Source organism: Vulpes lagopus, chromosome 3 (genome assembly GCF_018345385.1).
Source record: "Vulpes lagopus strain Blue_001 chromosome 3, ASM1834538v1, whole genome shotgun sequence".
Lineage (NCBI taxonomy): Eukaryota > Metazoa > Chordata > Mammalia > Carnivora > Canidae > Vulpes > Vulpes lagopus.
The window spans coordinates 157776615-157797992 of record NC_054826.1 but is presented as its reverse complement, the minus strand read 5'-3'; the positions used below and the strand labels follow the sequence as shown (position 1 = coordinate 157797992).

The following is a 21378-nucleotide window of genomic DNA, read 5'->3' as shown; positions in this document are numbered from 1 at the left end:
GTGATTCCCAAACCTGGTTGCATCCCAGAATCACTTGGCAACCTTTTAAAAGAACCACCTCTATGGATTTGGGCTAGGGCCTAAATATTGTGATTTTTTTTTTTTTTTTGAGTTGCTGATATCCCTGGGCAGCTGGCCTGCCATCTGTTATTGGTAGATAGGTATTTGGGAACCACTGGGTTAAATGAGATCCAAAGTACTTTTCAGCTTGAATGTTTCTCCAGAGCTTGCGTACTCAGTTAAAAATAGGAGTGTTATCTTTATGTACAAGATATTAAAATACACACAAAGGTTACTAAGTGCCCATCTCCTGGAGGTAATAATGTATAGGTGTGGTGGTAACAAGGCCAAATAGGACAAATAGACGTGTGCTGATAATACAAGGTAGAGAATGAAGATACCAAATATACAGATGGGAATAAGGTAGGCAGAGATCAAAGAAAGGTGAGATGGAATCTGGCTAGAAAAGTTATGGCAGGGTCCCCAGAGTATTGAGTTATGTATACGTTTCCTACTCAGTGTGTATACCTAGCATATAATTTTGGATTCCTTAAATGCAAAACTCTAGCTACATAGTAAAGTACAGTAATGAAACTAAAAATAAGACGCCAAACAGAGGCTTTTAAAATTTTATTATTTATTATTTTTATTTTTTACATTTCTAAAATGCTAAACAGAACAGCAAATGTTCTGTCTGCTTTGCAAGTGGTTAGACTACAGAAATCCTTGAAATTGTAGGGACACTGGTGTATTTAAATGATCATTTAGAGATCATTTCCTTCTCGTTAAAGAAATTCTGGACAGAGAGCACAAGACAGAAACACTAATAGTGCCACCTCTCAAATAAATAAAAAAGTGTTTTGAACTCAGTTTTGGAAAACAGGATTCCATGTATATGATTCAGTAAGGTGTAGTAATATAAACTTGAAATAAAATTTTATTTATTTTTAATTTATTTTTTCTTATTTATTTATGATAGTCACACAGAGAGGGAGAGAGAGAGGCAGAGACATAGGCAGAGGGAGAAGCAGGCTCCATGTATCGGTAGCCCGACGTGGGATTCGATTCCAGGTCTCCAGGATTGTGCCCTGGGCCAAAGGCAGGTGCTAAACCCCTGCGCCACCCAGGGATCCCTGAAATAAAATTTTAGACGTCAGGGTGTATTTTCTGCTTTGTGACACCAAATATGTTGCTTGGAAATTTGGGATGGTGGTATCACACAAGTTCTTTTTTTTAAATTTTTATTTATTTATTCATGAGAGACACAGCAAGAGAGAGAGGCAGAGACACAGGCAGAGGGAGAGGCAGACTCCTGCAGGGAGCCCAATGTGGGACTCGATTTTAGGACCCTGGGATCACACCCTGAGCCAAAGGTAGATGCTCAACTGCTGAGCCACCCAGGCACCCCACAGAGTTCTTTTGTACTTGCCCCAAAACTGTTTGGATAACTGATAGTTATCAGTTCGTATGATCTATTCCTAATACAACTTATCTAGTCTCTTGACTTCCTCTTAGAGTTATTAATTACACCCTACCTCTCAGGTCATCCTCTTCCCATCCACCTGTTGGCTCTCAGTTAAGAGTATCCATAAGGTTTGACCAAAGGGAAGTGGTCTCTTTTGTTTCATTCTAGTAGACTGAATCTACTAGCAGAAATTATTCTCTGGGGCAGCCTGGGTGGCTCAGCAGTTTAGTGCCGCTTGCACTCCCAGGTGTGATCCTGGAGACCTGGGATCGAGTCCCATGTCGGGCTCCCTGCATGGAGCCTGCTTCTCCCTCTGCCTGTGTCTCTGCCTCTCTCTCTCTCTCTCTCTCTCTCTGTGTATCTCTATGAATAAATAAACAAAATCTTTAAAAAAAAAAAAAGAAATTATTCTCTGTAAAGCAGAAGTCCATGGTGCAGCTACATAGTAAATGATATTATTTAAAACTTTTTAGATATCCCTGGCTGCCTCAACCAGTGGAGCCTACAACTCCTCATGTCATGGTTGTGGGCTTGAGCCCCAAACTGGGTGTAGAGATTACTTAAAAAAAACTCTTAAAATAAAACTGATTTTTAATTTGATTGAAAAATAATAGATGCACATGATAAAAAATTAGGAAAAAAAAAAGTGGGTCACTCTGAACCACCATTCCTTAGCCGCCTTCTTCAGAAGCATCTGTTGTGGTCACTTTCTTGACCATCCTTCCAGAAAAATACTGTATGAATTTTTTAAGTCTGTATGTGTGAAAGTACATGCACATCTCTGAGTTATAAACATCTCCTTTCACTTTTTTTTTTTTTTTTTTGAGAGAGCACATATGTGTGTACCTGTGTGGTCAGGGGAGGGGAAGAGAGGATCTTTATTTTTATTTTTATTTTTAAGATTTTATTCATGAGAGACACACAGAGAGAGGCAGAGACACAGGCAGAAGGAGAAGCAGGCACCTTGCAGGGAGCCTGATGTGGGACTCGATCCCAGGACCCCGGGGTCACGCCCTGAGCCAGAGGCAGACGCCCAACCACTGAGCCACCCAGGTGCCCTTAAGCACCTCTCTTAAGATCCTTAAGAGAGGATCTTAAGCAGGCTTCATGCACAGTGCAGGGCTCGATCTCACAACCCTAAGATCATGACCTAAGCGGAAATCAAGAGTTTGACGCTTAACTGACTGAGCCACACAGGTGTCCCCAAATCATAGAATTACTATTTATTAAAAAAAAATTTTTTTTAAGTAGACTCTATCCTGGGCATAGAGCCCAATGTAGGGCTTGGACTCACGACTATGAGATCAAGACCTGAGTTGAGATCAAGAGTCTGATGCTTGGGGCACCTGGTTTGCTGGGTTAGTTAAGCATCTGCCTTTGGCTCGGGTCCTGATTGGGGGGCGGGGAACGCTGGGATCAAGATGAACATTGGGCTCCCTCTCCTCTGTCTGCCGCTGCACCTGCCTTTGCTGTCTTGCACTCTCAGTCTATCAAATACATAAAATCATAAAGTCTTTAAAAAAAGTCTGATGCTTAGCTGACTGAGCTCCCTAGAGGCCCCCTCCCCCCTTCACTTTTAAGCTACTATATATCTGTTCTCTACAGCTGGTAGTAGCAGAAGCAAAGATTTAACATAAGAAAGGTTCGGAGGGTCCTTCTTGCCAGGAGAGCTGATATTGTGTCTTTAATGGTGATGAGTCAAGTTTTAAATAACTTCTAAGAAGTCTGTGTGTCTTTTGAAAGGTTTCCTGTGTGTTCTTTATTTATTTATTTATTTATTTATTTATTTATTTATTTATTTATTTATTTATTTATTTATTTATTTATGATAGTCACAGAGAGAGAGAGAGAGGCAGAGACACAGGCAGAGGGAGAAGCAGGCTCCATGCACCGGGAGCCTGATGTGGGATTCGATCCCGGGTCTCCAGGATCGCGCCCTGGGTCAAAGGCAGGCGCCAAACCGCTGCGCCACCCAGGGATCCCTTTCCTGTGTGTTCTTTGCTTCCCCATGTCTCCTTATGAGAAATGCCCATCACCTGAGGTGACTAAAGATGCTCCTTCAAACTTATTAAAATAGAAGTGAATAAATACTGTTGGGCTAGATTCTTGCTGAGTTAGACAACAGAGGAAGACAACCGAGGAGGGATGACTTGTCCCTGCTTCTCTGGATTGGGATCTAAAAGAACTGGCCTGGGACGCTTGGGTGGCTCAGTTGTTGAGCATCTGCCTTTGGCTTAGGGCATGATCCCGGGGTCCTGGGATCGAGTCCCACATCAGGGTCCCCACAGGGAACCTACTTCTCCCTCTGCCTGTGTCTCTGCCTCTCTCTCTGTGTGTCTCTCATGAATAGATCAGATCTTAAAAACAAAAAACAAAAAACTGGCCTTCCTTGCTCATCTTAGGAATTCCAGCCCTAAAACAAAACAAAACCAAAACCCCCAGCCCTGCTGTTTTGGGTGCACAGAGTATTCTGAAGTTTTGGTGCTTAAAATGCAGACTAGGAAGTTGAAGCTTGGGCATGATTAATAGCAAGGAGGTCTTGTGGTTACTATAGACACGTGAAAGGTAAGAAGGGACTTAGACCTTGTCAGTAATAGAATATTTGTTTTTAGAAACTTATGGCCATCCATAAATTGTGGTTAAGAGGATTAAGAACTCAAGCATTTAGAAACTTTTTGCTATTCTATTAAAAAAAAATCTGGGGTCCCTGGGTGGCTCAGTGGTTTAGCGCCTGCCTTCGGCCCAGGGTGTGAGCCTGGAGTCCTGGGATTGAGTCCCTCAAAGTAACAGCATGTTTATTATACTGAAATAAACATTTACTATATATGTAATTGAAAAAAAAGAATATATTCCTTAAATCTAATATTGTTTTTTATTTGTAGAGAGTGCCTGGGTACATGCTGGGGGGAGGGACTGAGGGAGAGAGAGAATCTCCAGCAGACTCCCCACTGAGCATGGAGCCCCTTGGAGGGCTTGATCTTATGACCCTGAGATCATGACCTGAGCCGAAATCAAGAATCAGACGCTTAATTGACTGAGCCACACAGATGCTCCTTAACTCTAATATTAGAAACAAATATGGATTTTAAGATGGGAAAAGTATCTTAGAAGACCTAATGACGCAGTTAGGTGGTTGTACCTACTTGTAGTGAATAAGTTTAGATTTAAAGAATAAGACCATATTCAACTGAATGTTGTTGGCTTGTAAAGAAATAAGAGATAAATAATATTTGTAGATCTTTGTAGAATTACTATAATAACAATAGCAGATTGATATTTGAATTTTCTTTTTTTTTAAAAAATATTTATTCATGAAAGACACAGAGAGAGGCAGAGACACAGGCAGAGGGAGAAGCAGGCTCCATGCAGGGAGCCCGATGTGGGACTTGATCCCGGGACTCTGGGATCATGCCCTGAGCCAAAGACAGATGCTCAACCGCTGAGCCACCCAGGTGTCCCGATATTTGAAATTTCAACATAAAACATAACCTGAATAGTATTCTCATGAGTGACTTGATTTTCTAAAATGATAAACCATTGTTGGTAAAGGTTCTGCACAGACAGGCAAGTCTTTTCCTTGATTTACATGGTAATCACAACCCAGGAAATTGATAACCAAAAATACTTTATAACACAGCTAGGGTTTAGGCTTAAATAAATCCTTTTGTTTTCCTCTTCCCAGTGTGAATATCTGGTAGGACATTTGAAAATCATATGGTATGCCACACAGCCCTTCACTGAGCTGGGCTTCTGTGTTAGAGTTCGTACAGTGTCCCTACATCATCCCCTGTCTCCCAAATGCCAGTGGTGTCACACAGTCATTCTAACAATCAGAAAAGCCTCCACAAAATTTCAATTTTTTTCATTAGAGGCCAACCCCCCACGCCCCAATATTGCTTTATAACCAGTTGCTTGAAATTAAGTACTTGCTCTACACTGTAAAGTTGGGTAGTAAAGGAAAGCAAGAAGGGAAAGCAAGAAGCAGAAAGACCTTATATGTTCAATTTTAGGATTAATCTTATGGGATTGTGATTAAACAGAGTGGAGCATATCATTGATTTGTTATATTTGTGATGTTTTAAACTTTTATAATATCTCAAAGTAACACATGTTGCTGTGGCTATTTGACAGGTTCACAGCGTCCTATGACAGGTGGGGAGTCAGGGTGGCATGATAGAAAGGCTTTCAGGTCAGTTGGTGTGGGAAGTGGGGTTTCAGGGTAGAGTGGCATGCCCTGTGTTTCAATCCTGGAGATACCACCTTCTAGCCCATTTTTTTTCCACTGGGAAAACATACAAATGATATTTGCTTTATGGAATTTATTGTAAGAATTGAATGAAATAGCATGTTCAGTATCTAGAATAATGATTTAATAAATGTTAGTTCCCTTCTTTCTTTTCCTTGAACAAGATGCTTTTTTTTTTTTTTTTTCAACTCTGGATACTTTTTTTTTTTTTTTTTTTGCATTTTCTCCCCTTATTTTTCTCTTCTAGATCTGTACAGTTTTCATTCTCCTACCCTTGGCCAAATCCCCCCACATAAGGAAAACACATTTAAAAGTGTATCCCTATATGTGATCCTCAAACTAAGTTATCTCAGTGTGGAATTCTGTGTTATAGTAACTAATCTAGACCTTTTCAATGAGGGTTTCTTCAGTAAAGTTTAGTATAAACCTAATAAATGATTTAAATAAACAAAATTGAAGATCTCAGCTAAACTTGAACTTGAGAAATAGGGTAGGCCCAGTGGTGCAGCGGTTTAGCGCCGCCTATGGCCTGGGGTGTGATCCTGGAGACCTGGGATCGAGTCCCACGTCAGGCTCCCTGCATGGAGCCTGCTTCTCCCTCTGCCTATGTCTCTGCCTCTCTCTCTCTCTCTCTCTCTCTCTCTGTGTGTCTCTCATGAATAAATAAATAAAATCTTAAAAAAATAAAATAAACTTGAGAAATATTAAATATACCAATTTATTCAGAATTGCTTTGCATTGTACTTGTCAATGTTTATTTCTCGTGTGCCAAAAATAACTCATTAATAAAATCCATATTTCTTTGTGGCCCATTTCTAGACATAGAGAATACTATGACAGAATTTGTCTCCACATATGATTATATTTTACTCTCTTCTCTCATTGAACATGCAGAGCTCATTTTCAACTCTCCCCACACTCAAGTCTTCTAGGATCTAAATTGTGCTTAAGTCCTAGACACTGATACTTGCTTCCAAGAAGCTTTTGGGGAAATTACTTAAAATGTTGAAAGATAGAGGAAGAACTCTACTACTGTTTTACCTCAACGTCCAAATTTATGTTTTTCCTTTTATCTCATGCTATCTTTAGCCATGCCATTCTGAAATGGAAATATGCTTATTTGATCAGCTTAGTAGAAGGCATATTATAAATAGATGGCCGTATAATTTATACCCCAAATCCAGACACTTCAGAGAGTGACAGGGATGGTATTAAGAACTACCCTGGTGGGGTGGTGGAATGATGGGATGGTTGGAGGGTGCCTGGCTGGCACAGTTGGTAGAGCATAAGATTCTTGATTATAGGGTTGTGAGTTCAAGCCCCACATTGGGCATGCAGCTTACTCAAAAAACAAAACTCTGGGACAACGGTGGTAAACTGGAATCTGGAGTCGGCCTAACTGTAACCAAATTGCCTCCTAAAAAAAAAAAAAAAGAAGAAGAAGAAAAATATGTGAGAAAGTTTCATACATTTACCAATTAAACACCAACAAAATACAATCTGGTTTCCTGGGCAGTAAGGACATTTTTGAATTATAGCCATTTGGGGAGGGAGTGGGGAGAGGATAGTGTGGTTACAAAAATAGAAGCAGATAGTGAGGACGCAGCGTCAGCACCAGGCCTGGAGCCAGGAGATGCTGGTACTGCTCGTCCTGGCTCTGGCCTGGTGACACATTCCTGGGAGTCGAGGACGGAACCCTGTGGTAGCCTGCCAGCTTCTTCGGGAAGCCTCCTGACCCTGCTGGGTTCTCCCCCTTAACTGTTCTGCTTGCTCCAGTCCCAGGGGTTTTATAGGCAGGAATGGCAGTAATGTTGGCCAGCGGGGTGGGGGGAAGACGCTCCGTAGAGCCAGGGGAGCAGGAACTAGTCATCAACCACTGCAAGCAGAGGGGAGAGTCCTCCAGCCAGGGTTGTGCCTAAGTGTCTCTGAGCCTGTGACATAATTCTGGTCTTGGCAGCTCCTTTCCACCTCTTCCCAGTCTCTGTTCTTGGGGCTCTCTATTTCTGGGGTGGGAGATGGTTCAGAATTAAGCAACCTGAGCCTAGAACTGTCTACACACACACACACACACACACACACACACACACACACACGCACGCACGCACGCACTCACACTCACACTCCAAATTCAGGGCTGCCCTTACTTGTGTCACACTGGCCCTACCCATAGGAGTTTTTGTTTTTTTCTTTCGATGTTTCTGAAATGTTGCAACGAACAATCTAAGTGTCTGAGGTGGTCCCTGAGTTTGCCTTGCCCTCCTCCTTTGCAGCCTCTCATCTAGGGAATCCTGCAGCACATTTTCTTCTGTCACCACTCACTTTATCACCTTGTACATTTTCCTGCCTTTTCAGGTGTCCTAGTTTAGAATAAAGATCAGTTTCAACCTTTTCCTGTCAAGATGTTTATAGTTCCTCAAATGGCCCACTTTTTTCATGAAGTGCTCATCTCTTTCAGAATTTCTGTTCTAGAAAATAGTAAAGAATAGACCACCTTCCCCTGTCCCTCCCACTTGACTCCTCAGTGGCCCATGATGCTTGCTTTCCATGATCCATTTGGGTGGTTTTTGTTTTTTAGTATTTTTTTTTTTAAGTAATATGCACCCAATGTAGGGCTCACGCTCACAACCCCAAGACCAAGAGTTGGATGCTCTACCAACTGAACCAGTCAGGTGCCCCTATTTGGATGGTTTTTATTTTTTCTTTATTTTTTATTTTTATTTTTATTTTTATTTATTTATTTATTTATTTATTTGGATGGTTTTTAAATACCACATGCTTGTACCCATTTCATCGTCAGGCTTCTGTCTGCTGCCTGGGCTGATATGATGAGCACATTTAAACATTTTTATTAGGGGCCCTTTTAGGATATAATGGCCATCTTTTATACATTGTATTTGTGTATTTGGTAAACTAGAAATTTGAATCATAAATCTCTCTGTTAATATAATTTATAAAATTTCACAAGCCACCCTACTACCTTGTTCTTAGATATAAAATGTCTCCTTGTTATAGTTTCTTTGTCTTTTTATGTTCTTTTCCATTTTGGGTGTCAAATAAGAGGAGGCTTTAAAGAAGATAAGTAGGTTTAGAAAGCTGGAAAATTTGAGACAGCACCTGACCAGGGGAATCACAGTGATTTATGATGTCTTTAAAGTTGGCACATAACCGTGCAGCATTATTAGACTAGGATAAAGTTCTGACTGGAAGAATATTGTGGAAAAGGATGATATATATAGCTATACACATTTGATTTATCTTACTCGGCTTAGTGTTTCTGTAATGTCCACGAAGGCAAGACTGAAACCGTCCCTATCCTTTTAACCTTATGTTTCAAGAATTGCTTTGAGACTTCTGATGTTCTCGGACACATAGTTGCTTTGCTTAGCTTTCATTAGCAATAGAAAATGTTCTCTTGGTTACTGTGGGAAGTCATTTGGTAGATTAACAAATATAAATCTGCCCCCCCCCCCTTTTTGGATGAAATTATTTTTGTCCTATTATTTTGCTCACTAAAAAAGTGGTTGTACCGAAGAAGGAAGAGTACAAAGGATGATTCACCTTTTATTTAAGACTGGCCACTGCTGACCCAGGGCAGCTAATTTAGACGTGAATCATTTATAGAAAGTTCTACACAGTTCGAGGCAGGGCTTTGTACAATATCCTCATGAAGGTCTAAATAGAACATACAGTATCAGGTTTCTAAATATCTGTCTTGTTGCCAGTTTTATCTTTTGCAAGTGAAACTTGTTTCTAGATGACTGTAGTTGTTGATAAGGTGAAGATAGGGGCACTATATATATATATATAAATGTATATTTTAAAAACAAATCTTAAAAATTTAGTACACGTATTATGCTGGGAAAATAATTGGCTTGAGATTTTAAGTGACTTTATAAAACAAAGAAACAAATGCACTAGTCAGTTTCAAGATTTTTTTAACTGGAGGAAATAATTTTAAAATTGTAGTAAATCACTATAATTCTATAATAAAAGTAAATCAAACAATGTGTTAGTATTTTGATATTTACTAATCATCTAATACATTTGATTTTTAAAGTCCACTTACAAATACCTCCCTTTTGCAATCTACTTTAACTCCTTTTAGGAAGTGAGTGGTTTATTAGATAAACAGTATTATTTGGCTCTGTATAGAGCAAAAAATGTATAGTTTCTGCCTTTGTTTTTTATTTTTTTATGTATTTTTATTACTTTTATTTTATTTTTTAAATTTTTTTTCTTTGTTTTAAATTCAAAGCTGAATTTATGTTTACATCACAGTTATAGTAGCATCATGGGTTAGAAAAAGTCCAGAAGTTTGAATTCTTGTTTTGTCATTCATAAGCTATGTGATCTTAGATAAATCATTAATGGGTCTGAGCTGGTTTTCTCCTCTCCGCACAGGGTGTAGTGATTGATGCCTGCCCTCTTGACCTGACTCACAAGGATTAGTTGAGCTAATGCCTTAGGAAGTGATCAGTAACTTATATGTCTCTCTCTGCAGATATTAGATGTTAAGGGAGGTAACATTGTAGGGAAAAGAACTTGGACATCCAGAGTTGGAATCTTATTTGCACCAAATACTACTGATGTGATGCTCTAAGCTCGTTCTTTCTTTCTTTCTTTCTGATGTAATATATATATTGCTAGTTTCAGGTTACAGTATAATGATTCAATATTTGTATATATTAAGAAATGATCACCACAATATCCCACTAACATCAACCAACACAGTTATAATTTCTTGTGATGAGAACTTATAAGATCTTTCTTAGCAACTTTCAAATATACAATACAGTATTAACTATAGTTGTCATACTGTACATCACCTCCCCAGGACTTGTTTATTTTATAACTGGAAGTTTGTAGGTTTGACTACCTTCACCTGTTTTGCCTACCCTGTCTGTGTGCCCCCGCCTTCCTCCCTGCTGGCAGCCACCAATCTATTCTGTATCTTTGAAGTTTGTTTTTTTAGATTCTACATATAAGTGAGTATTTGACTTTTTCGGTCAGATTTATTTCACTTAGTATAATGCTCCCAAGGTCCATCCATATTGTTGCAAATGGTGCCATTTATAAGTCTTTATTTTTTAATCTGTTATATAAAAAAAGTGTGTGTGGGGGTAATGGTGGTGCTAATGTAACACCTCTCACTTAGAATTACTGTAGGCAATAAAGGAAGTAATTTGTGAAAGCACCTAATGTACATCATGTTTCTTGGACCTGTAATTTTGATTTTATTTTTCCATTCTTTCAGACTTATCTTCTCAGTTGCTTCACTTTCCCACTACTTTCCTGGAAGTGGGAGCCAGTATTCACTGTGTACAGCTGAGAGGGATGAGCAGGTGCTCCAGTTTATGACTATAATTGAAGAATTATTTGAGTTTTAGAGGTTATTTGGTACAATATATTTACCACATATTTTTTGGGAACCATGTAGCATAAGAAACTCAGGGCTTTTTAAAATTTGTTAATTTTTAGTAAGCTCTGTGCCTAAGATGGGGCTTGAACTCACAACCCTGAGATCAAGAGTCATGTTCTACTGACTGAGCCAGCCTGGTACCCCAGAAGGGTAATGAGTAACAGCTTTGTCACTGGCTTGGCTAGAGCTACTCCCTTCTGTTCAGACACTTAGGGCAAGTGGGTAACCTACCATGCCCCTCATAATTATTTTTTTCCCCTCATAATTATTTTGTTCTTAGTTTCTTAGTTTAATTCCTGCTGTTTCAAGAGCAATTAACTAGGTGGAGATAAAATTATCTTTTTTTCTCTTATTGAGGAAAAAGTCTTTGAGACTTAGAGCATGAGAACAACCCAGATAATGCCATAGTCATTAACAAAGGAAACAATCCAAGTGGTGTTCTTATGTATAAAGATAAGGTATGAACTCCTGATGAAAGTATAGTTTAGTTGAGGTACCTGGCTGGCTCATTCTGTAGAGCACATGACTCTTGATCTCAGAGTCATGAGTTTGAGCCCCATGTTGGGTGTAGAGATAACTTAAGGCCACTACTGGGGGAAAAAAAAAGCATGGTGTAGTTAATTATTAGATTTGTTTGTTTTTTTTTAAAGAATATATTTTATTTATTCATGAGAGACACACACACACAGAGGCTGGGACACAGGCAGAGGGAGAAGCAGGCTCCATGCAGGGAGCCCGACATGGGACTCAATCCCAGGTCTCAGGATCACAACCGGAGCCGAAGGTGGCGCCAAACCAATGAACCACTCAGGTGCCCCTAGATTTGTTATTATATACTTTTTCTATAATAACATTGATATTTCTATAATGTTTGTTTTAGAAAACATAAAAAGTTAGCAACATTCTTGGGGTAGGTTGAGAAGAAAGTAGTTGCATTAAAGTATTTATTAATACTGCTACTTTAAATAGCCCCAGGAGGTTACAGTTCCAGTTGCTTATATTTAAAATCACACCCACAAATAATGTAATGCCAACTACACAAGTCCATAATTTCTTTCAGAGGTCTTTGGGACACATGGAATCTTAGGCCAAGTCAGTTCCTGTTTAAGGAAGGCATTAAACAAAAGAAAGTTGGAAATGGACTTCCTGGATTTTTTTTAAAAAAATGCATTTGATGTGTTTTTGGAGAGATTTGTGACCTCTTTATGGGCCAGAATATCTTTTGAAACACTAACGACAAATGATTTAACCTTATTCACAAAGCACATTGTAAAGTATATAATGGAGAGAAAAAGCAATATTAATTTATATTAATGACTCTAGTCCTTCAGACTTACCATTGTAGCCATATTAAGTTTTAAGGGTGAATAGTCCTAACCACATGATGAGAACTGGAAGATAGCAATTCAAATATAATGCATGGTAAGAACACTGTCCACGAGTTATTCTTCAACAATGGAGTTGCCTCCCATAATGTAATTTATGGGAGAAAATGAAGCCCATCTTGGTGGTTATGTTAAAAAGGAGCAAAATCTGATCTCTTTAGGAAAACTCTTGCAATTTAAGCAGCTTTCAAGCATAGGTGTAAATATTACTGTTCAAGAAGCACTTATATTCCAGGAATAATAATAACTTCAAAAAGAGCTTTTTAGTTTAAAACATACTTTATATATATAGTCTCTTATTGAGGTTTCTATAACAACTGGATGATGTAGACCAAGCTTTAATAATGGCATGATGTACATGAGGACTGTGGAGGTCAAATGACTTGACTGAGCTCACTGAGAGTATGGAATTGGGACTAGATCCAAGTCTCTTACTTCTTCTTTTTTTAAAAATTTTTTTTTTTAATTTTTTTTATTTATTTATGATAGGCACACAGTGAGAGAGAGAGGCAGAGACACAGGCAGAGGGAGAAGCAGGCTCCATGCACCGGGAGCCCGACATGGGACTCGATCCCAGGTCTCCAGGATCGCGCCCTGGGCCAAAGGCAGGCGCCAAACCGCTGCGCCACCCAGGGATCCCTTTTTTAAAAATTTTTAAATAAAAATCGTGGGTGCTTGGGTGGCTTAGTTAAGTGTCTGCCTTAGGCTCAGGTCATGATCCTAGGGTCCTGAGATTGAGCCCCACATCAGGCTCTCTGCTTAGTGGGGAGCCTGCTTCTCCTCCCTCCCACTCTCCTTGCTTGTGCTCAGTTGCTCACTCTGTCTCTGTCAAATAAGTAAGTAAATAAAGAAATAAAATCTTAAAATAATCTTTCCTAGTTTGGGGCTTGAACTCATGACACTGAGATCAAGAGTTGCATCCTCTTCCAGCTCAGCCAGCCAATCAGCACCTCAGTTCTCTTACCTCTTAATTCACTGTTTTTTTTTTTTAACACACACACACACACACACACACACACACACACACACACACACACACACACACGGGGTCGGTAGGGGCCGAGGGAGAGAGAATCTTAAGCAGGTTTTACACACAGCATGGAGCCCAATCTCACAACTGTGAAATCATGACCTGAGCCAAAATCAAGAGTCAAACACTTAACCAACTGAGCCACCCAGGCATGCCCCATCTTTTTATTTTTTGCTCCTATTGGAAGGGGGAGCCACTTTTCTGTGCCTGAAATTTTTGATAGAGGAATAGGACATGAAATTACAATAAGGATGCAGAGTACCTCAGTGTGTTAAACACAATTCGCTATCTGCCTTACTGAGCTTAAGGATGAAATGAAATAGTAGGTTGAAAGAACTTTTAAAACTGAAGAATTATAAATATTCAAAATATTTGAGTGATTCTATCAGGAATTTTTTTAGTTGAAAAATAACCTAGAATGGGTTGGTGAAATTATTGGCTTGTGTAACTAAATATTCTGGGATAGGACTGTGTATCAGGATATTTTCAGCTGCAAATAATGTAAAACTACTTGCTAAAATTGTCCAAAATAATTATTTTATATAAAAGGGGTAGACTGGGCTCCAGGGTTGAACAGAGCAACTCACCAATGTCAGGGATCTAGGTTTACTCCAACTCTTTGCTTTGTCTTTCTTGGCAGTGATCTCTTCCTCCGTTGGTAGTAGGATGATAGGGGTAGTTCCCAGACCATGTACAGATAAGGCAACATCCAGGGGAAGGAGGAAATTGTATTTAAGCGCGTTTATTAAGAGTGAAAGAACTATTTTCCAGGACATTCTTGGGCATTTTCCTTCCATGTCTAGTTGGCCAGGATTGGGATACCTGCCTCTCCTAAATTACCACCTGGACTAGTTTATATCTCATGCCTAGAATAGGGGATATGAATCCTTTTCCTCCAAAGTACACAGGAGGTATAGATACCCGACACATGAACGTATGTTAAGAGGAGAAAAGAGTGGGATGACTTCCAGTGTCCACTACTGACTGTCTTTGGGAAGGCTGGATCCAGAGGCTCTCCCTTCTCCATGTCCCCCAGGTCACTCATCTAGTGTTTGCACTGAGGCTGTGTAGCTTTAGATTTCACATTATTTAGAGAGAGAGTATGTGTGAGTGCCATCTTTCCAGTAGCTTCTATGGAAAAGAGAAGATTCTTTCCCAGAAATCCTAACAAATTATTTCCTGGATCTTGTTGGCCTAAATTGGATAATGAATTGGTCATCAGCTTAAGCCTAATCATGATTCATTCCCCATGGAACTGAGGATAGGGTCACTCCTACCCTAGTTTTCATATGGATTAAGATGGGGAAAGAGAAGTGTCCAAAAGAAACTTTTGGGGCAAAGGGGAGTGTATACTGTAGATCAAGCACAATGGCAACTTAGGGATCTCCACCATCTGGCCCCAAAGGGCTATAGCTTTCCCCGAATAATCCATCTTTCCCTATAGATAGGGCACAAGTATATAGGCACACAATAAGACAAATAAGACAATAAAATAAATCCTTACCTACTAAAAATTTACAAAGCCACATATGGTGAGTCCTACAAAGGACCTATATTAAATTTAATAGGTGTGTAGAAGATAAAGAAATGATGTTAGGGGCATCTGGCTGGCCTAGGTGGTGGAGCATGCAACTCTTGATCTTGGGGTCATGAGTTTGAGCCCCACATTGGGTGTAGAGATTACTTCAAAATATTAAAAAAAGTTAGCTTAGGATGATTATAATAGAAAATGTAGTAGACTTTATTGGTTGGGGAAGATTTTGACATAGACTGGATTTAGAAGTTGGATTTTAGCTATGCATTTTTTGGCCAAGGAAATGCCATATACAGATACATGGAGATGGGAAAAGTATAAAGTATAAAATTGATAAAGACCAGAGATTCTAGAACTGAGCTGCTCAGTTTGGTAGTTAGTAGCCAAATATGGGTACTGGACACCCTGGCTGGTTCAAGCTGAATAAGATCTTTTTTTTTTAAGATTTTTATTTATTTATTCATGAGACACACAGAGAGAGAGAGAGAGAGAGAGAGGCAGAGAGACAGGCAGAGGGAGAAGCAGGCTCCATGCAGGGAGCCTGACGTGGGACTTGATCCTGGGACTTCAGGATTATGCCCTGGGCTGAAGGCGGTGCTTAAACTGCTGAGCCACCCGGGCTGCCTCACGCTAATTAAGGTCTTAAAAAATGTAGGGCACCTGGGTAGCTCAGTGGTTGAGAGTCTGCTTTTGGCTTAGGTCGTGTCTCTGCCTCTCATGAAGAGTTTATATTAAAAACTCTTTTTTTTGAAGATTTCCCTCTGCCTATGTCTCTGGCTCTCATGAATAGTTTACATTAAAATTTTTTTTGAAGATTTATATTTATCTCAATTTTCATATTGATCATATTTTTGAAAGGGGGTTATATAATTTGAATAAATTAATATCTATTTTTACTTTTGTTAATGCAACTATTAGAAAATTTAAAATTATGTGACTTGTTACATATCTGCTGGGTACAGCTGCTTTAGAAAATAGTCATGAATAGTCTATTTATCTTTTTTAAAACCCAGTGTATTTAACATATTCATCACAAGGGCTCAATCAGACTTAAAAAACGGAAACAAAACAAAAATGACACTGCAGCTTAAGCTACAGACTTTTCTATAGAAATGAAGCAAAGGAAAAAAAAAGACAAGACAAGAAGAGAAACTAGACAGTCAGGGTTCTTGGCTGGAGATCTGCTTTGAGTAGGTTTCTTGCAGATATTTCTTAAAGGCTTGTGGGGATTTTCCAGAGCTCTGTGGCATGCGTGTTCAAAGGACTATCTCGGTGTTGGGTTCTCCTAGCAGGTTCGGGATGGACGACAGGATGGTCCTGACGTCTTACAGGATAGACCACTTGTCCTTCACGATGTCTAGACAGATGTTACCCTGGGTGTCCTCATTGGGGTGATAGCACAGTGTGTGAGGAACTTCACTGTGGGCGAGTTGTAGCAGGGACCACTGGCAAACTCCAAGGAGAACTTCTATCTCAGGTTTTTATGTACTGTGCCAGATGCTCCATGGATTGTCCCCACCCATTAGGAAGGTTGTCAGATTCAGGTAAGGCAGAAGAAGAGGTCATAAGGGTCATCAACTCCTGATGTAGCCTCTTGGGGCCCTGTGCAGCACCCTTCTTGGGCTTGGCTCCTTTGTGGGTGGTGATGGCTGGCAGCAGTTGGGTGGCAGGTCTGGGAGGCCATCTGGTGTTTGGTCAGGGAGACAGAGACTTGGAGAGCACAGCTGCAACTAGAATATTCCATTTATCTTATAAAAATGGGCAATGATTGGTAGTAAAGCACTAAATATGGATACCTCAAAAGATGTTAAGGATTTCATTTTATAGTAAAAAACATCAGGAAAGTTTTATCTAATGGATGACTCACCTTATAATATAGGATACCTTGCCATGAGTTTACTTTCTTTTGATTTAGTTTGTTCACCAGAAGGTATAAAAAATGTTAACTAGTATGTTTTACTGTCCTTTATCTAGTATACTTACAGTGGAAGCAAGTATTTCTTAGTGACTGATATGACCTGAACAGTGCATCTTTTTTTTTTCTATCCTGATAGTAAACATTTACTAGCTGTGTTAATTGGATAAGGTCATAACTTTCTCGTCTGCAAAATGAGGATAATAAGACCTAGTATATGTGCATATTCTATCAACTGAAGTAAGTGAACATGTGCTGTAAGCACCACTCAGATACAAACTGAGCAGGGTGCTTCTTAGACACTGTAGGAGGAAGAGAACTAAGCTATCTTCTCAGAGTGAGAATGACAAATACACGTATTAGACCAATAGGACTTCAAAGCAAGGTGACTCAGACACTTGAATGAGGTATCAGACTTAAATGATGTGGGCAAAATGGAGAGATTGATTCCACCTGGGCAGTCACATTTGCCCATAGTCTCAATAGGCAAAGGCATAGGGGTGGAATGGGCGGGCAGGCATTTTAGAGTTTGGTTGAGGGAAATGTACGAATGAAGGTAGGAAAGCTCAACATGTGTATTTGAGGTTCCTTTTGGTTTAAATGTTCGTGGCTTTTGATCTATTCCAGTTGACTCGTGTTGCCTTACTATACCTCAGTGGAGTAGACGAGCCTGGGATTTCCTTGTTGTACGACTGTCCATCTCTGTGCAGCACAGAACTTGGCAAAAAGATATTTAATAGATAATTGGTGGATGGATGGATGAGCAAGAATGTTGCCGCATTCAGAAAGTGCTATATCACTTCCTTATTTTTCAGGGAGGATGTGTTTGAATTTCTAGCCCTTTATCATATACTTACAGATATATTTGCTGATAGTTGTGCGTTGAGATCATATAAGTGTTAGGTTTTTATTCTCCCATGGAGAACTGACCTGAAGTCAGGGAGTTTTAGTTGCTCACTGTTACAGAGGGCTTGCACTCTATCTCTCAGTGACCATTACATTCCTGTGGGTTTTCAACACAACTTCTTGTGGAGCTCCATAAAACTGGCTCTGGTCCTTCCAAAAAAAAAAAAAAATGATGCCTTGCCTGCAAACTTTTGGCTGTCTGGAATGGAACGTTATTCTGCAGGAGAGGAAGCACAATGAAAAAGGGTCATACCTACAGGAAATCTAATATTTGCTCTGCAGTGAAATGTGAAAAATTGAAGGAAAGGAAAGGGCTTAGTGACTAGAAGTCCACTTTGTGTGGGATTTCCTTTTTGGGGCTTTTCTCTTGCCCTGTTACATCATCATTATGTTGTAGTGTTTCAGTTCTTAACTGATAAGTTGCTTTTATATCAATGGTGTTTGGGATCCACTGTGAACACCATTAACATATTCACTGTTTAAAACAGTATAAAGCAAAACTGTTTCTTCTACTTCCTATCATTTTCGAGAAAGGAAATCAGAAAAGCTGTTTACTATGCATATTCCCTTGCCCCTATACCCACACTATTAATGATTTTTGTCAGTGGGCTAATTATACCATTGATTTCACAATTAGAATAAGGAATTGAAGCCAAAACTCCCCCGTGAATAATACAATTTTTATGCTAGTACTGTATTTGCAAAAACTTATAATGGAAAAGCCAAATATATTATGCCCTGCCGAGGAAAACAAAGGGTAAATCAAAGATCCACCAGTTAGCACAGCTCACCACAGTTGAAAAAGGGAAAGGGTGGGGAGAGCAGTTTTTCTTTGTAAGCCTTTATTCTTTGGTACCCAGTTGCCTCTTGTCCTCATCACTAGCTTCTTTCATACACTTCTGAGATTTGATCAGAGTTTGCTGACCATGCTGGGCCTTTTAGCTGTAGAACAGAGAGAGCTCTTCTAATTCAGACACATTGTGATGGGGCTTAAAGAGCCATTAATTTTTTTTACTTTTTAAAAGATTTTATTTATTCATGAAAAAAACAGAGAGAGAGGCAGAGACAGGCAGAGGAAGAAGCAGGCTTCCTGCGGGGAGCCTGATGTGGGACTCGATTCTTGGACTCTGGGATCACGACCTGAATCGAAGGTAGATGCTCAACCACTGAGCCACACAAGCATCCATCCCAAAGAGCCATTTAATAAGTAGTAGTTGTGCCATTTCTGAACTTCATGAGGCTTATGGGTGCATTAAGGCTTAAGTTCTGGTGGGAATCAGGAATGGTGGAAACCCAGGGATAGAGAGAGAGGGTTGAAGGTGAGAACTGAAGCAAGGCTCAGGTTTGGAGGAAGGGCTGACAACATCTATGGCAAAATTACTTGGTAATAGAGGAAAAAAATTCATTTAGCCATTTTGGTGTAAAACAGCTTTTTAAAAATGTTTTTCTTTGGGATGTATGTACTCAAGAGATGCTTGTTAATTTTTGACCCAATGATGTGTTTTCAACCCTCCTTTTCCTGTTTTATAGTTTTTTTATTTGGGTCCCAGAAATTACTCAGATTATGGTGGACAAACTTAAGAGTTGCACTGCAGATTTTAGGAAATGAATCCTATGTTTTAGGAAAGATTTTATTTATTTATTTGAGCGAGAGAGGGAGAGGGAGAGAGAACGTGCAGGGAGAGGGAGAAGCAGACTCCCCAACTGAGCAGGGAGCCCGATGCAGGACTGGATCCCAGAATCCTGCCATCACGACCTGAGTCAAAGGCAGATGCTTAACTGAGCCCCCCAGATGTCCCTGAATCCAATTTTTGAAGGAGAATGAAGTTCAGTGAAGACTTGGTGGCATAAGTCTCTTAAAAATCTCTATACAACTGTTCACTATTCTGGTTTTTCATGCTGTTTCTACCATCATGTGAATTTGACTATATTGCATTAACCTCTCCAGACCTCAGTTCCTTTATCTTGAAAATTAAGGGATTAGATTAATGAGTCTTTAAGGTCTGTTTTAGACCTTTTCATTTTAGTACTTCATTCATTAATTTGCTTTTCTCAAAGCACCATAATGCAAGATAAATAATTTTCCTTATTTAAAAAAATTACCAGTTTTCAAAAATAGTCTTATATATTTTCATTGTGCCTATATTTTCATTGTGGTGTACATGGCCTAGCCTAAACCCACAACTTTTGGGTTTAGCATTGTAAATGGCAGGTAATGTAGGTGTTTAAATCACCTCAAAGTTGATATGATCTGAACTCAGAATCTTGCTTTTGACAAATACCGGCTTTGTGACCGTAGGCAAATTACTTCCTTTTATTAGCCTTAATTTCCTCATCTGTGATTTGGAGGTGATAATGCATTTATAAAGTCATTGTGAGGATTAAATAAGATCATGGCTATAAATTGTTTAGTACAGAGTCTTGCCTATAGGAAATACTCAGTATATATTACCTAATGTTAATGATAAAACTTCTTATATCATAAATTGAGGACTAAATTTTAAATAAACTAATGACCAGAATGTTTTCCTGATGGAAACTGAACTAACCTATTTCTTTCTTCCTTACAGATCTTATATTGCACTTTAAACACACCTAAAGTTGATATGGAAAAACTCTTAGGATCACATCTAGGCCTTGAAGATTTCATATTTGCCCATGTGAAAGGGATCCAAAAAGAAGTGGAAGTATATAAATCTGAGGATTCACTTGGTCTCACTATTACAGATAATGGTACTGGCTATGCTTTTATAAAGGTAAGTTTTAAAAAAATAACTACATGACCTAACTGAGGGTAATATTTAAGAAAGGCTACCAGGTCAAAGAAATGATCTTCAGAGTGAAAGCTGGCTCAGCAGGGATGGTTTGATAAGATTTCATTTAAAGAATGTTTCAAAACCTCATTTTCTGTTTATCCTTTCCTTGAATTTCTTTCTTTCACTTTAGACTTCCTCTAGAATTTAAAACTTACTGAAAAGGAAAGCCTGGTCTTGGTGCCCACTCATTATCCATGTGAGCTCTTATAGGTCTGTAGCATATATATATATATATATATATAAATGTTTTATTTATTTATTTTATTATTATTTTTTATTTATGATAGTCACACAGAGAGAGAGAGAGGGGCAGAGACATAGGCAGAGGGAGAAGCAGGCTCCATGCACTGGGAGCCTGACGTGGGGCTCGATCCCTGGTCTCCAGGATCGCGCCCTGGGCCAAAGGCAGGCGCTAAACCGCTGCGCCACCCAGGGATCCCTATATAAATGTTTTAAAAAAATAAGTAATCTCTATGCTCAGTGTGGGGCTCAAACTACCCTGAGATCAAGAGTTGCATGCTCTACCAAGCCACCCAGGCACCAGGAGTTTACACATTTTTTGACAAACTTATTTACTTCTTAAAAAATGTTTTTCAACATTTTTGTACATGTTTAAACTATATAATTATTTAGATACAAAGAAAGCAGTATAGAGCTGCAAA

At 39.3% G+C, this 21378-nt stretch overlaps 1 protein-coding gene and 1 pseudogene across 1 annotated transcript in view; one reads left to right on the top strand and one right to left on the bottom strand.

The window, feature by feature from the left end:
* Nucleotides 1-21378, top strand: part of GIPC2 (GIPC PDZ domain containing family member 2) — an 81504-nt gene that overhangs the window by 13640 nt on the left and 46486 nt on the right. The window contains exon 2 of the mRNA XM_041750389.1: nucleotides 20471-20656. Within this exon, the coding sequence (XP_041606323.1) occupies nucleotides 20471-20656 (186 nt within the window). The remainder of the gene's footprint in view (nucleotides 1-20470; nucleotides 20657-21378) is intronic.
* On the bottom strand, nucleotides 16240-16708 carry LOC121488104 (annotated as a pseudogene).